The 13918-nt window shown below is 42.6% G+C and overlaps 1 protein-coding gene across 3 annotated transcripts in view; it reads right to left on the bottom strand.

Moving 5' to 3' along the window:
* LOC308283278 (ethanolamine-phosphate cytidylyltransferase-like) overlaps positions 1-13918 on the bottom strand; it is a 38267-nt gene that overhangs the window by 4850 nt on the left and 19499 nt on the right. For 2 of the 3 annotated variants that reach the window (XM_080723675.1, XM_080723677.1), the window contains exons 3-9: positions 9607-9768; positions 7299-7365; positions 6506-6590; positions 5747-5788; positions 2565-2697; positions 474-556; positions 276-353 (exon numbers count right to left, since the gene is read on the bottom strand). In XM_080723675.1, coding sequence (XP_080579801.1) covers positions 276-353; positions 474-556; positions 2565-2697; positions 5747-5788; positions 6506-6590; positions 7299-7365; positions 9607-9768 — 650 coding nt within the window. The remainder of the gene's footprint in view (positions 1-275; positions 354-473; positions 557-2564; positions 2698-5746; positions 5789-6505; positions 6591-7298; positions 7366-9606; positions 9769-13918) is intronic. The other variant, XM_080723676.1, reaches the window with a different exon arrangement.

Below are 13918 nucleotides of genomic sequence, written 5' to 3'. Positions count from 1 at the left end.
GCAGACGGTATTGACGGTTCAAGTGGTTCAATGTCTAAAAATACACCAACAACCTACACTGATGATAGTGCAGTCAAACAAGTCTACACTGTAAAAGAAATCCATGAACATTTTTAATCTACAACACAATTGTATACAATACGTAGCGGACCCCCTGCTTTATCCCTCTCTCAGCTAAGGGGTCCTTGGCCTGAAAACGTTGAAGACCCCTGATTTACAGCATATAACTTTTAATATGGCAGCTATGGCCCTACATACTGTAGGAATTAACTCACTCGACAAGCCAGCACACTGAGCGTCCTCTCGTGGACATTCATGATGGGGTAATTCTTCCCTTTGTAGCGATTCACCTCCTGAAATAAAGTAACATCAAATCTCATTTATGAAACCACACACTGCCTCAACGTTAATGTACAGTACACATAGCTGTATCTCATACATTTGGAACCATAAAAAAGAGAGTAGAACTGTACCTGATCAAAGTGCAACCCCACAATAATATATGGCTTATCCGACAGCTTATATACTGCCTCCAGGAAGTCCACATGGCCAATGTCTGCAAGGAGACTGGTCAAGGTTCATTACAGTGTAACCCGGCGCTTAGACCCTGGAACGCATCCGTGTCGCTCCATTTCAACCATTATTTTATGCTTTAGATATTAGGAAATAGCTTGTAGATCTGCATAAAAGAAATCATGACATTTTTTGCAAATCTTTGAATATATCTTTTGTAAAGTGAACATTTGTAACTCAAATATCAGCTTCTAGAGGGTATTTGGGGGTTGGCGCCCAAATACATATAGCCTTATTCTAGGGCAGTGGTTCTCAACATGTGGGTCAGGACCCCCAGGGGGGTCTCCAGATTATTTTGGGGGGTCCCCAGATGATTAACTTAATGTGAAACATTGTTTTCTCACTCAACAGTGAACAAACCAACATAAAGTTTAGTGTATAGTGGGTATATGCACATTTCTAAGGTGACAATTTAAGGACTTTTTAATTAATTTTCCAAATGCCAAATTTAGAGGCAGAAATTGTAAATAAAAGAAATTGTAAATGCTCACAACGCCTCGCAACGCGAGGCATTGTGAGCATGTAGATCTGCTATTTTCACAACCGTGTTATACAAAATGTAATGCCTAAACTCTTAGTGCTCGTCAGGGTTGGGGGTCCCCAGTTAAAATATCATTATTTGGGGGGTCGCGGCCTGAAAAGGTTGAGGACCACTGTTCAAGGGGTCCTCGACATGAAAAGGTTTGAGAACCACTCACATAGAAACATGTGTTTTTCAAAAACCTTAGAAGGATTTAGAAGACATTTATAGAATCGGGTCAAAATATTCAAAGACTTGCACAAATTTTCAAGATTTTTCAAAAATAGCAGATCTACAAGCTCGACCTGACTTCTTTGGACAACATCTCTGTATCTGCAATTATGCTGCCGATGTTTAACCACTTTCAACCTTGCGTCCCGTCAATAACAGACTGAAATGTATATATCGTCTGTCAGGTAGAAACCTCATATGTCCAAAACTGTTACTTTTCGGGATTTAAATATTCAAAGCTGTAGTATGAAGTATGATGAAGTTGGGCATTCATTTACGAAATAATATGGAGAGGTTTCTGCCCGACAGCAACGATATATACTTTATTATACTGTATAGACTCTCCAAAATCTGCATCACAGTCAATCGGACACAAAATGTAGGAAGAGAAAATAGGATTTTTACTAGGGATGTTAATCGACGCATTATTTGCGAATCGACGCGTCGTGGCCGAAAATCGGCGCGTCGATCGACCTTTTTCACTTTTTTTTCCGCTAAGCAGCAGCTGAGAGGAGAGCAGCACAACGGCGCATTACTTTAAACAACACAACGTATGCTGCACCCATCAGAACTTGCATCAAAGCCCTAATAATAATGATAATACATAATTGCTCTTCCTTGTTAGCATGGAGTCTGTTCTCTAGAGACTAGAAGCGGAGTGACAATAAGTCCATGGAACGTGCGGGAGCGCTGACCGCTCGCTCTCATATATCCCCGGTGTGTCGCATTAACGTTAACGACGAGTAGTGTGGTTTGTGATCATCGCACACAACGGCGACGCTGCCATTAACAAGCGAGCTTTCGTGTCAAGCATGCATGCAGAGGCAGGAGGTAAACAAAACGCATCCAGTCCATAGAGTCGCACTGCTATGACGTGTGCATCATCCCGGTCCAGCAGTGTTTCTCAACCAGTAGTCCGCGGACCTGACTAGCGCCGCATGCACACAACAGTCTCCGACACAGACACACACACCCGGTCCACGGTCCTCTCACATTTGGAAAACATTAACGCTTATAACCTTTTTGAACAACGATTAAAACAGTCATTTTTGGGGGAAAAACTTTAGAAAAATAAAAAAATATATATATTTTTCGACTTTTCGACTCGTACTTTTTGAGTCGCGGTGGGCATGAGTCGATCGACGCGTCGATTCACATCCCTAATTTTTACTTTACTGGGATTTTAGGGACGGGTTAGGGTAAGGGTTGAAACAGTGATACAGAATGCATCAGAGGATACGGAAGAGGTCAAAGGCTCCACCCACGTAGATGATGGTGTCTCCAGGCTGAGGCTCCTGGCCCGAGGCGAACTGGATGATCTTCTGGGAGGTCTGCAGGAACTGGGACACCCCTGTCCACGGACTGTGGCCTTTCTGAAAGGGCAACGAACAGGAGTAAATACTGTCAGTGCTTACTGTAGCAGCAGTCAACACATGGTATGCTCTCGACACTTGTAGTGCATTGAACAGAGAATGCCATAGATATGTATCGTCACTGTCGGGCAGAAACCTAGTATCTCCAAGTTTCAAATTTGAATGTTTTTTCGTGAAGTAAAGCCCTGCTACGTCACACAAGACTGTCGCACAAGACTAGTGAAAACAGCACATCTACGAGCACACAATGCCTTGTGGCGCGAGGCGAAGCGTTGTGTGCTTGTAGATCTGCTGTTTTCACTAGTTTAAATCCTGTATAAAATGATAAATACAAAATGAACGCTTTTGGACATACAAGGTTTCCACCCGACAGCGACGATATACTGGACACAAGTGGTTCCCAAAGTTTTCAGGTCGAGACCAGAAAGAGAGTGCCCAGGACCCAAATTAGTGGAAATAGCAGATCTACATTCACACAACATGTCGCTTCGCGCTGCGTTGCAAGCTTGTAGATCGTCTATTTTCACTGCTTCTTAATTATATATTTCTTTTATATTTATGGAATTTCTTAAATTTGTTAAAGTTTTTAGAGTGTATAAAATAATAATCTTTGAGTGATAGAAAGTTTTTTCTCCTTTTTTAAGTTATATAATTATATATCCATACTCTGTGAACTTTAGCCAAAAATAGCAGATCTACAAGCTCACAACGCCTCGGGTTGTGAGGCGTTGTGAGCTTGTAGATCGGCTATTTTTGGCAAAGAGCTTTGGTGTAGAGGGGAAAAAGAGCAGACTAAGTACAAAGTGAAAGCTCATGTTTATAAAGTATTGGCGGTTCAAGTGGTTAAACATCTGAAAACACAAATTGACATGAATCCAAAATACTCTGATGATTGTGCTGTCAAACGATGAAACTATATGCAATCTATGAAAAGGTTATGGGGGTCCCTGCTTCGTCTCTCTCTCTCAACTAAGGGGTCCTTGGCCTGAAAACGTTGAAGACGCCTGGTCTTTAAGGATCACTGAACGCTCATGCTGCACCAGCACCCCCAAGTGGCATGAATGAGAAGCTTTAGAGCCCATTCATTCAAAGATGTGCATTTCTGCTGTGCTTTTAGTCTACATTCACATCATTACCCTTCCAGTCGGAAGAGTGAGGGACAACGAAAAACACAGTGCTCTTTTCTTTCGCCACCACAAGGACTCACGGCGTGTTAAGTTTCCCCATCCGGGAACAGGGGTGGCATTGATTGTTCCCTCGCCAGCACCCCGCGGCATGATTCTGCACTGGGCCCACAGTAAAGGCCTTTGTTTGGGGAAACGGTGGCATCTGGCCCAGAGGACAACTTTGGAAACTTTGGGTAACAGACTGAGTAAAGAGGCAAGGATTTGGTCCTAAATAATAGACCTTAGTTTAGAGTTTGCCAGTTTGGGAGTAAATCTCATCAAGTGGGCAGAATTACAATGACTTTGACATGAACCCTAGAGTCCGTCCTTACTCCGGGGCTTGGCATGGCAAAAATAGGCAAACGTCCAGCGAAAATAGCCAATCTACAAGCTCACAATGCATCGTGTTGCGACGCGTTGCGATATTGTAGGTCATCTATTTTTATCTAAGAGATCTGGAGGGGGAAGGAGGATCAGGTATAGACCCCGTAGTGCAAGGGTTCACAAACTGGGGGTCGGGAACAGGGAGCCCCAGGAGATGAGCTATACTGTAAATGCAATATTGTTCTCACACTCGACAGTAAACAAACCAACATACAGTATAAGTGTATACAGGGTATCTGCGCATTTCTAAAGTGACATTTTAAGGACTTTTAAGACCTTATTAACACCGATGCAAAAAAAGTTAGACCAAGGCACTCTTGAGTCTTGAGGGACAGTTCAGTCAGTCTGAAGAAGGCATTGTGCCGCAACGCGTAGGTGCTTTTTTATATTTCTTGCCATGCATTAGCCCTAAAATAAATAACTGTCCCTCGAGAGTGCCTTGGTCTAACTTTTTTGCATCAATTTTGTCACCTGGCTACCAAAGAGCACCTTGCGTGGAAGATTTTTACTCTACAGCCAAACAGATGCACTCCTTACCCTCTGTTTTCTACTTATTAATACCGAATAGCCAAATATTACCCAAGAAAGAGGCACACAATTTAAAAATAGTCGATCTACAAATTTGTGAGCTTATGTAGTTTGGCTATTTTCCCAATATTTATCTGTGAAACTGAGTCAAACTAAAGGTAATGCATACAATTCCAAGTGCCTGTCAGGGTGGGGGCGTCCCCAGTTCAAATATGATTATTCTTGGGAGTCCCCAGTTCAAAAAACATTTTGGGGGGGTCACAGCCTGAAAAGGTTGAGAACCACTGCCGTAGGGGACCCTGGTCAATGAAGTATGAAAGGGTTTATTTAAGTGGTTTGACAATGACAGGCAGGTATATTTTTGCCTGACTGCAAGCGCCAGACATCTCACACCACACTACGTGGGGGGAGAGAGTCTGAAATTGAGGGCAGACATTCTATTTCGGCAGGGGGGGGGGCTAAAGCCTATTGACGTCACACACACACACACACACACATACACACACACACACACACGCGACGGCGACGTGGCGTGACATTGCAAAAATACGTTATTTCTCATAACATATTATATGTCTGCATGTTTACGTTAGTGCAAAATGGTATTAAAACGTGAAGAAACGGCACTATTTCATAGTTTATTAAAATAATATGAGTCGAGTCTGACTCCGCCATGACAGTTTTCACGGACCAATCAGAGTCCACTAGACTCTCACGTGGGCAGAGGACACCAATCAGAGTCCACGAGCGAGTCTCACGTGAGCTCAAGAGCTCTGTTTGGAGGGTGCTGGGACCGGAGCAGCCACACACGTGCCCCAAGCATACAACCCTGATTGGCCCATTCAATGCGCCCGCTCTTTGGGCGCTTTCGAAATAGACTAAAATGTGTGCAGCTTCAGTCCACACTACACACCACCCACCAGCAGGGGGTGGTGATGTGCGGACTGAAGTGTCAGGCTAGGTATATTTACCTTCCCGAAGTTGTCTGTGTGCTGCTGGTAGTCCGGGCTTCCCTGAAGAGTGGAGAGGAGAGTGTCAGTCAGGTGAGGACATTGGTTCTCAAAGTGGGGTCTGGGGACCCCCAGTAGTAGGAGTGTGGTGAAAATAAAGTAAGTAAGTAAGTAAGTAAGTAAGTAAGTACACTTTATTTACATAAGTCACAAGTGCGTTACATACAATAAAAATACAACAATCAAAATAATTTAAATCAGCAGAAATCCAACGAGACAAAGCAAGGCAGGGGTCTTCAACAGGGGGTCCGGGACCCCTAGGGTGTCCTCAGAGGTACTACAGAGGGTCCTCCAAATCTTTGTTTGATAGAAACCTTTTTTTTCTCCTTTGTTATATTAACCATTTGAACCCTAGCATCCAGAACTTTAGCCAAAAATAGCAGATCTACAAGCTCACAACGCCTCGCGCCGCGAGGCGTTGTGAGCTTGTAGATCGGCTATTTTTGGCAAAGAGCTTTGGTGTAGAGTTGAAAAAGAACAGATTGATTATAGAGTGAAAGGTCAAGTTGATCAACTATTGACGGTTCAAGTGGTTACATATCTGAAAACACAAATTGACATGAATCGAACATAATTGTGCTGTCAAAGTTGTCAAACTATATGGAATCCATGAAAAAAAAGGTTGTTGCTTCATCTCTCTCTCAACTAAGGGGTCCTTGGCCTGAAAATGTTGAAGACCCCTGAAGTAAGTTTTTTCTTTTTTTTTTGGGTTCTACTCACTATGTTGCTGTGGTGAGCTTTGGTCATGAGCAGCATCCTGCCCACCAGGTCTGTGGTGGACACGCCCTGTGTTCTCTTACACTCCCTGGAGGAACACCACACAGGGGGGGCTAATTAATTACACCTGAATCATCTAATCGGTTCAATTGATTATTAAAAAATAAATAAAAGCAATATTTTATTTCCCCCAAATAGATTTCTTCAAATCACGTATTAAAATAGTCAATCCTGCACTTTATTTGACAACGTATCCTGTACTGCTTGAAAACAATACTGCACAACTCACTTTAGTATTATGTGTTGCCCTCTAAAACACTGCTATTTTCACAAAAAATGTTTTAGTCTTAGCCTTAAATAGATATACTTAGTTGGAACCTTTTGTAACTGTTTTGTACCTCTGTTTTTGTATGTATGATTTGTTTCCCCTCTGTAATGTAATGTACTCTATTTGTCTGTTTGTTTTTATGTTTTTTGTGGGGATTGCGGATGTAAATTTGCATCTTTGCTAAATCCGGTCTTATTTACATTACAGTGATTGTATTGTTCATTAATATGCGGTGTCCCGTCGAAATAAACAAATAAATAAAATTACGTCACTTAGTTTGATTAAATGTTCCAACCCAAAGTACAAAGAAATGACTTCTTGAGAAGACATAAGCGATTGTGTGTTCAGGGTCCGCTTTGGGGTCAGCTATGACATCATCAGATTGATCACGTCAGTGTGCTTTACTTTGGCAGCGACTACAATCCGCAATCTTTAGAAACACGCCGTTCGTTCAGAGATGGAGCTCACCTGTATCGTCCCGCCTTCTTAACCTCTTCGTATGTGTCCTTTCCATCCACAGTTAGTGTTATATCATCTGAAAAAAGACATCACATGATGACATCCCACTGTATCTGTACCCTACCACGTAGGGCTGTCACAATCCTATTCTACAATCCTTTAAGAGCCGCATCCCACTTCCAAGCCCATTCACGCCTACTTCACATCCACCTCAACTCATAGCTAGATCAGATGTAGATCAGTCTGATCTACATCTGATGGGGTGTAACGATACATTTTAATAGCGATTCGATACATATCACGATACATGGTTAACGATACGATACATGGACGATATTGGTTCATTCATGGTGATACGATACGATTCGATTTAATGATTTAAAATCGATATAGTAACTATTTAGCAAAGACATTAAATCTGTGTGAAAGGTGTGGATAGTGCAGGTTTTTAAGGGAAACATGTATTATTATGGATATAAATAAGTAAACACAGTGATTATCTGCCAAATACATGGACATTGTATATTGACAAACCTGCACCTTGACATGAACCCAGAGATTACACACATTTATCGATAGACCAGTGTAGCTTTATGGAAAGGAAAAGTAATTAAACTGCTCCTTTTTATTTTTTCTTCTTAAAAATGCTAAATACAATGCACAAGTAGGTAGTTTCGATACAATCGATTCTTTGCACTGCCGATTCGATACGATACAAAATAAAACGATGCGATTCGATTTTAGCTGTTTTCATTTCGATCTACTTCGATTTTTTAAGTTAAAAACGATATTTCGATACAGTTACTATATCGTTACACCCCTAAGATCAGATGTATGTCGGTAGAACTCACGGAATACCGCCCACAACCCTATGCCGTCCGCTCATTCGCTAGAGAGCAAGAGAGAGAGAGAGAGAGAGAGAGAGAGTCTCAGGTTACAAGAGGGAAGGGGGGGGGGGTCAGCTGCACAGGGGGAGAGAGAGAGAGAGAGAGAGAGAGAGAGAGAGAGAGAGAGAGAGAGAGAGAGAGAGAGAGTCTCAGGTTACAAGAGGGAAGGGGGGGGGGGTCAGCTGCACAGGGGGAGAGAGAGAGAGGGGGGGGGGTCAGCTGCACAGGGGGCACACACACACACACACACACACACACACACACACACACACACACACACACACACACACACACACACACACACACACACACACACACACACACACACACAACACACACACACACACACACACACACACACACTCAAAATACATGAAGAAACAGTGCTTTTTGTGGGCAACATGGCTTGGAGCAGTTGTGCGTGTGTGCATGTGAGCACGCGAAGCGTGCGAACTCTAGGATTCATAAATGTTTCCATGTTGAAAAATGGCAGATCTACAAGCTCACAACGCGTAGCATTGCAACGCGTTGTGAGCTTGTAGATCGGCTATTTCCACTATCAATGTTCTTTTTTAAGTATAAAGTTGTCAAATATGTCAGTAATTTCATTGTATATTTAGGTTATGTGTCATATCTACCATGTGCAACTTCAAAGCCTAAAAGCCAAACAGAAATGTAATTGTCAACGACAAAAACACAATTAATGGGTCATGTAAAATGTCATAATCGTGACAGCCCTACTACCACATTCTAACCACGTGACCTCAGAATGCAAGGTTGAAAAGGCCTCTAGAATGAATGAGCAGCAGAGAGACGCGATCCGGTCGAATGTAAACACAGGGGGGGGGGGGGGGAGCGCACCAGCTGGAGGTCTCGCGAGACACGACAATCTCGCCTAGAGGCAGCGGCCGCGTTCACTACCAACGGGGGCTCGAGAGGGACATACTGCACAGTGCATCGGGTGTGTTCCAGAACACTATTGTAAAGCGATACGTGAAAAACAAACATTTAGTTTGGAGCTACAAAAATACTGGAATTAGCGAGAAGCAACAAACTCCCATTCTAACTGTGGGAGGGGTAGGAAGAATGGAAAAGAGGGGCATTTCTGACACATCTCCACTGAATCTGCATCTATTTTGGGATGTGGTAATTCACAGATTCAGGGCACAAACATGTGATTTCTACATTTTTTGATGAATATTTCTAATGCTTGTAAAAAAAAATCAAAAAGCGATTTTCATTTTCTCTTGCTGGAATATGTTAGTGGTTCTCAAAGTGGATTCCAGGGACTTTGTGGGTTCCTTTATGGGGGTCTAAATTGACCCATACAAGTCTGTAACTTTGACAGTGTACGAATGTACCCTGTCAGAGTTAAGAGGAGACCTTGAAATGTAAAGGTTTGAGAAACACTGGAATATGTGGTACTGTACCTCCGTGCACACAGAAGTCACTGTTGTACTTGTCCAGGGTCTCCAGGGTGGTGACGTAAGGGGCCCCCTCCACGATCTCGTCCACCCACTTGATGGCGCGCACCATCTTGTAGCGCTCTTCCTGAGTGAAGACCGGCGGGCCCTTGTGCTCTGCGATTTCACCTGCGGGAGCAAAGCGCAGGGATTCAACCCATTAACAACCCATTAAGACCTGAGGCCTATTCTACTTGAGCCTTCTAAATCAGTAGTTCTAAAACTAAAACTTTTTCATAAGTCAAAATTATTCAAAACTTTTCAAACACTAGATTTTTCACAAAATGTCAAAAATAGTAGATGTACAAGCTTGCGGCACATAGTAACGTGCAGTGAGCTTGTATATCCATTTTTGACAGATTAGCACAATATGTATAATTATAATATGATGATGATGTTTAGCTATTATTCTCTAACCTGTGTTCTTGCTGTTCTACACAATCAACCAGTTGAAGAAACTGCCGATTGAGGAAACCTTTCCTTTCATGAAATATCTGAGACCATTATGGTTTCATGCAAGATGCTTCTTATCATCATGTATTTCTGTTGCTAGTTTGACTGATTCTTTAAATACTCTTCAATCTTATAAAGATTACCGCAGCACGTTGTGGCGAATGAGAGAATTTATATCCGTGAAAACATCAGAGGACGACAAGGTTTGCACATTGTTCATTAATCACACAGAATAGAGGGATAACACAATGCCTCGCTGCTGTCTTTATAGATTCAGGACAAACGGCATAATGAATATACAGTAGTCTTGCTCATGTCAGCGAAGGAAAGGTTGCTGTTGTTCTTTGTTCAGTGTGAAGCTCCCATTGTTTGTTGTGAGCCACAGCCACAGTTGCTCTTCCTTAACTGATTTCTACTTGAAAATAGTCGATCAGCAGGATTACACCGCGCGACTGGCGTGCAACCAAGTATAACTCAGGCTTTAAACACTTTGGTGTACCACTAAGAAAGGGAGTACCACTGCACATCAAACGGTTAACAGGCAGGTCCGGTGCATCACAGAACCGAGCATACCGAATTCATCAGCAGACAAAAATATTAAAGCACTGGAGCATCACGGACAAATAAATTACTTTTTTATTTACATTGAAGTGAAGAAGTGACTAACCGTTCAATGCCGAGTGCAACCATGAATCCGATGAAGATGCACTTTGGCATCAAAACGTCAGTCACTTGTTTACTTACAGTAGCACCGTGGAAATAAAAAGGCATTCATTCGTCCGTGAAGCTCCAGTGCTTTATACTTTTTGTCCACTTTGGTGCACCATATTTGTCCGAATGCCCCAGTGTGCCATGATTCATGGCAGAGTGAGACAGATCGGTGGGCCAACATCCCTGGCTCCATGTGCCACCGTCACAAGAGCAATTCTCTGGAGCTCACAGCACGCAGCTGGTGCCTGGCTGATTATTGGACCGAAACGGAACAAACAAGGGCTGGTGTGATGGGGAGTTTAAGGTTGGAACACACGTGGATGAGGACAGAGGAATCTGGGATGGTATGATGGAGGCAAAGGGCTAGGGGATCCAAAGGTCAATCGAAGGGCTTTTGAGGTAAAAGACAGGGTTCCCACGACATTTTATAAAGTTTTCCATTATATTTTTACCCCTCATTTCCAGCACTTTATTTAAATAGCGGTAGTTTAAAATAATAAGGCCTATAGCGATCACAGGTTGCCTTAGTGAGGCTCTTACTCCAGAGAGCTAAACCCTCTTACCAAGACGGTGAGAGGGTTTAGCAAAAATGTAACATGGAATATGGGATATAATTAATTTGTATCTATACATAATAGGCTACAGAAGACTTTCATTCCATGTTTCCGTGCAACATCTTTACACCATCCATCCATCCATCCTAAGAGGCTCATTATGTCGACCATTTCATTGTATTTATTTTTTCTTTTACAAATCTTGCATTGACTGAAGTAAATGTTAGCATTTCCCCCATTTATCAATGTAAAAGTAATGATGCATAGATGTTTTAAGTTACAGTTGCTTTTATTTTTGGGGGGTTTGTTTGATTAATATGTACAAGTTGATTCCCTTGAGGAGGGAAGAACATATGAATTATTATCTTTCTTTCTTTTTTTGGGTATAGAATTTGCCTTTGTGTAGGGAAATGAGTGTGCACTAAGTAGTAGTAAATTAAAAGATGATTCATATAACCTTTTGTACAGCGTGAGGAGGTATACAGTATATTGCCAACATTATGTGTGGTTGTCACAGCCTCAGCACAGCGTTTGTGAACCACTGCCCTGAATGACCTGGGAGAAACCACACAACGCCCTGTACTCTCTCTTCAAGACATCATCACACACTGTACTGCATTGCATTCTTCAGTTTCTGCACACGCTGCTCTTTGTCTCTGATCTAGGCATCGCCTGCTTCTAAGAAAAGGTTATTGCACAGGTGTCTTGAGCGGGAGTGAGACGAGGAAAGCGTTACAATCCAGTTTTATCTCAAGCACAGGTGCCTTTTTGAGATCATCATCTGACTATTCCCCGTTTGCCGAGTGCTGCTGCCTCTGCTACAAAACCAATATCCACCGGAGGCCTGATTCATATTAGCTGCACGCCTGTGTTGTGCCCCAAAAATACATTTCTAAAAACTCACAGTGCATGAACTTGTACAACTTCTATTCTCAGTGCACAAAACACCGGTGCACAACTAAGTATAAAACACCCTTTAGAAGCATTATTGTGTTCACTCGCTTGATCGAAAAGCACTATAAGAGGGAGTTTCTTTCAATGTCCTCTCTTTGATTAAACAATCCATGTTAACTGCAGATAGAATAAAGAAAGACTAAATGTGTGATGAGCTTATACTGTACATGTCCTCACTTATGAATGGTACTGTATAGTTTTGGCTCATCAAGAAAGGGGAATGTTGATGGTCCCACTGGAAAAGTAGATTTAAAAAAAGTCGTTTTCTTGGCCTCCTGGAAAGACCTTTGGTAATGCTACTCGAGACTCCATGACGTAGTTGATCTCATGAGGCCACAGAATCAGTCCTCTCTCAAAAAAGTTCACATTTTTACCCAGAGTCAGAGTTTAAGCATGGATGTGTTGCATGCTTTATAAAGTTTTCTCAGTGTCCAGGGACTGTTTTTAAAATGCCAATACAGTATGGAAAGAGTATCGTCCACTTCCCATCCTCATGCCATCCCGAAATGCATTATGGACAGTGCGCACTACGCAGTCTGCACGAGAAGAGATTTGGGCTGTTTATGCCCATATATGGTGTTCCATGTCCTATATATGCCCATATATGGTGTTCCATGTCCTATGCCCATATATGGTGTTCCGTGTCCAGGCCAGTATGTGACGTCAGTACTATGACATCAGAGTACTTTAGACAGGCGGCGGTCAGACATACAGAGAGACATTCCAGTCCGTAAATTAATAGTTAGATAACTGAAAATAGTCTTCTTCTTTTGTGTATCATCGTCCTTGATGATTGACATTTATTTCACATAAGATTTCTTGTTACTTAGGGGAGATAGTCAATCAACAAGTACTGAATATGTCACAGACGCAACATGCTCCACAGAAGACACGCTGGCTTCTATAATCCAAATGACTGAAATCAGTCGTGACGCCTGAGATTTCTAATCCATGAGAGATGTACAAGTTCGGAATGAAGTAAATTGAACACTGTACAATTTACATTAGGCCCGTCCATTGATAGCTGCACACGGTTCTTCTGTTTTGCATGTGCTATACGCAGGCACGTGCACACATAGACATCAAAGGGGGCTTGAGCCCCTGCCCTTTTACCCTTCTGTAAAAAGTGCCCTCTCCAGAATGCTGTTTTCACTATGGTGAAAGAAAACGCTAATGCGCCCATGCCATACCTGAAGGCAGCATTTTACAACCTTTTGTGTCAAGTCTTGTAACTAAAACCTGTCGGGGGCTTTTCTGAATAGAGGTGTGTAACCAAACCTGTCACTCAATCAATGCGATTTGAGACGTGAGTTTACAAAATCAATGTACACGATCTGCACGGGCCGTCTCTCATCTGGTTGACAGTGGTTGTTAATGTTCACACACACAGCGTACTGTCTGAAAAGCCCCCGTAGCCTACGTTACTATAGTAACCCGACAGCGCACAGATCTACAAGCTCAGAACGCGTCGCGGATGCGACGTGTTGTGAGCTTGTAGATCTGCTCCTTTCAAAGCCAGACCCGCTGTGCTGTTCGGGGTTGTATAACTCGGGCTGTGGAGCGGCAAATTCTGGGCAGATGATTGGAATATTTTGGCTTATCGCCGA

Source organism: Nannobrachium achirus (genome assembly GCF_963921795.1).
Source record: "Nannobrachium achirus genome assembly, chromosome: 4".
In the NCBI taxonomy this organism is placed as follows: domain Eukaryota; kingdom Metazoa; phylum Chordata; class Actinopteri; order Myctophiformes; family Myctophidae; genus Nannobrachium; species Nannobrachium achirus.
Note: the sequence above shows the minus strand (reverse complement) of the source record. Positions and strands in the feature narration are given on the sequence as shown.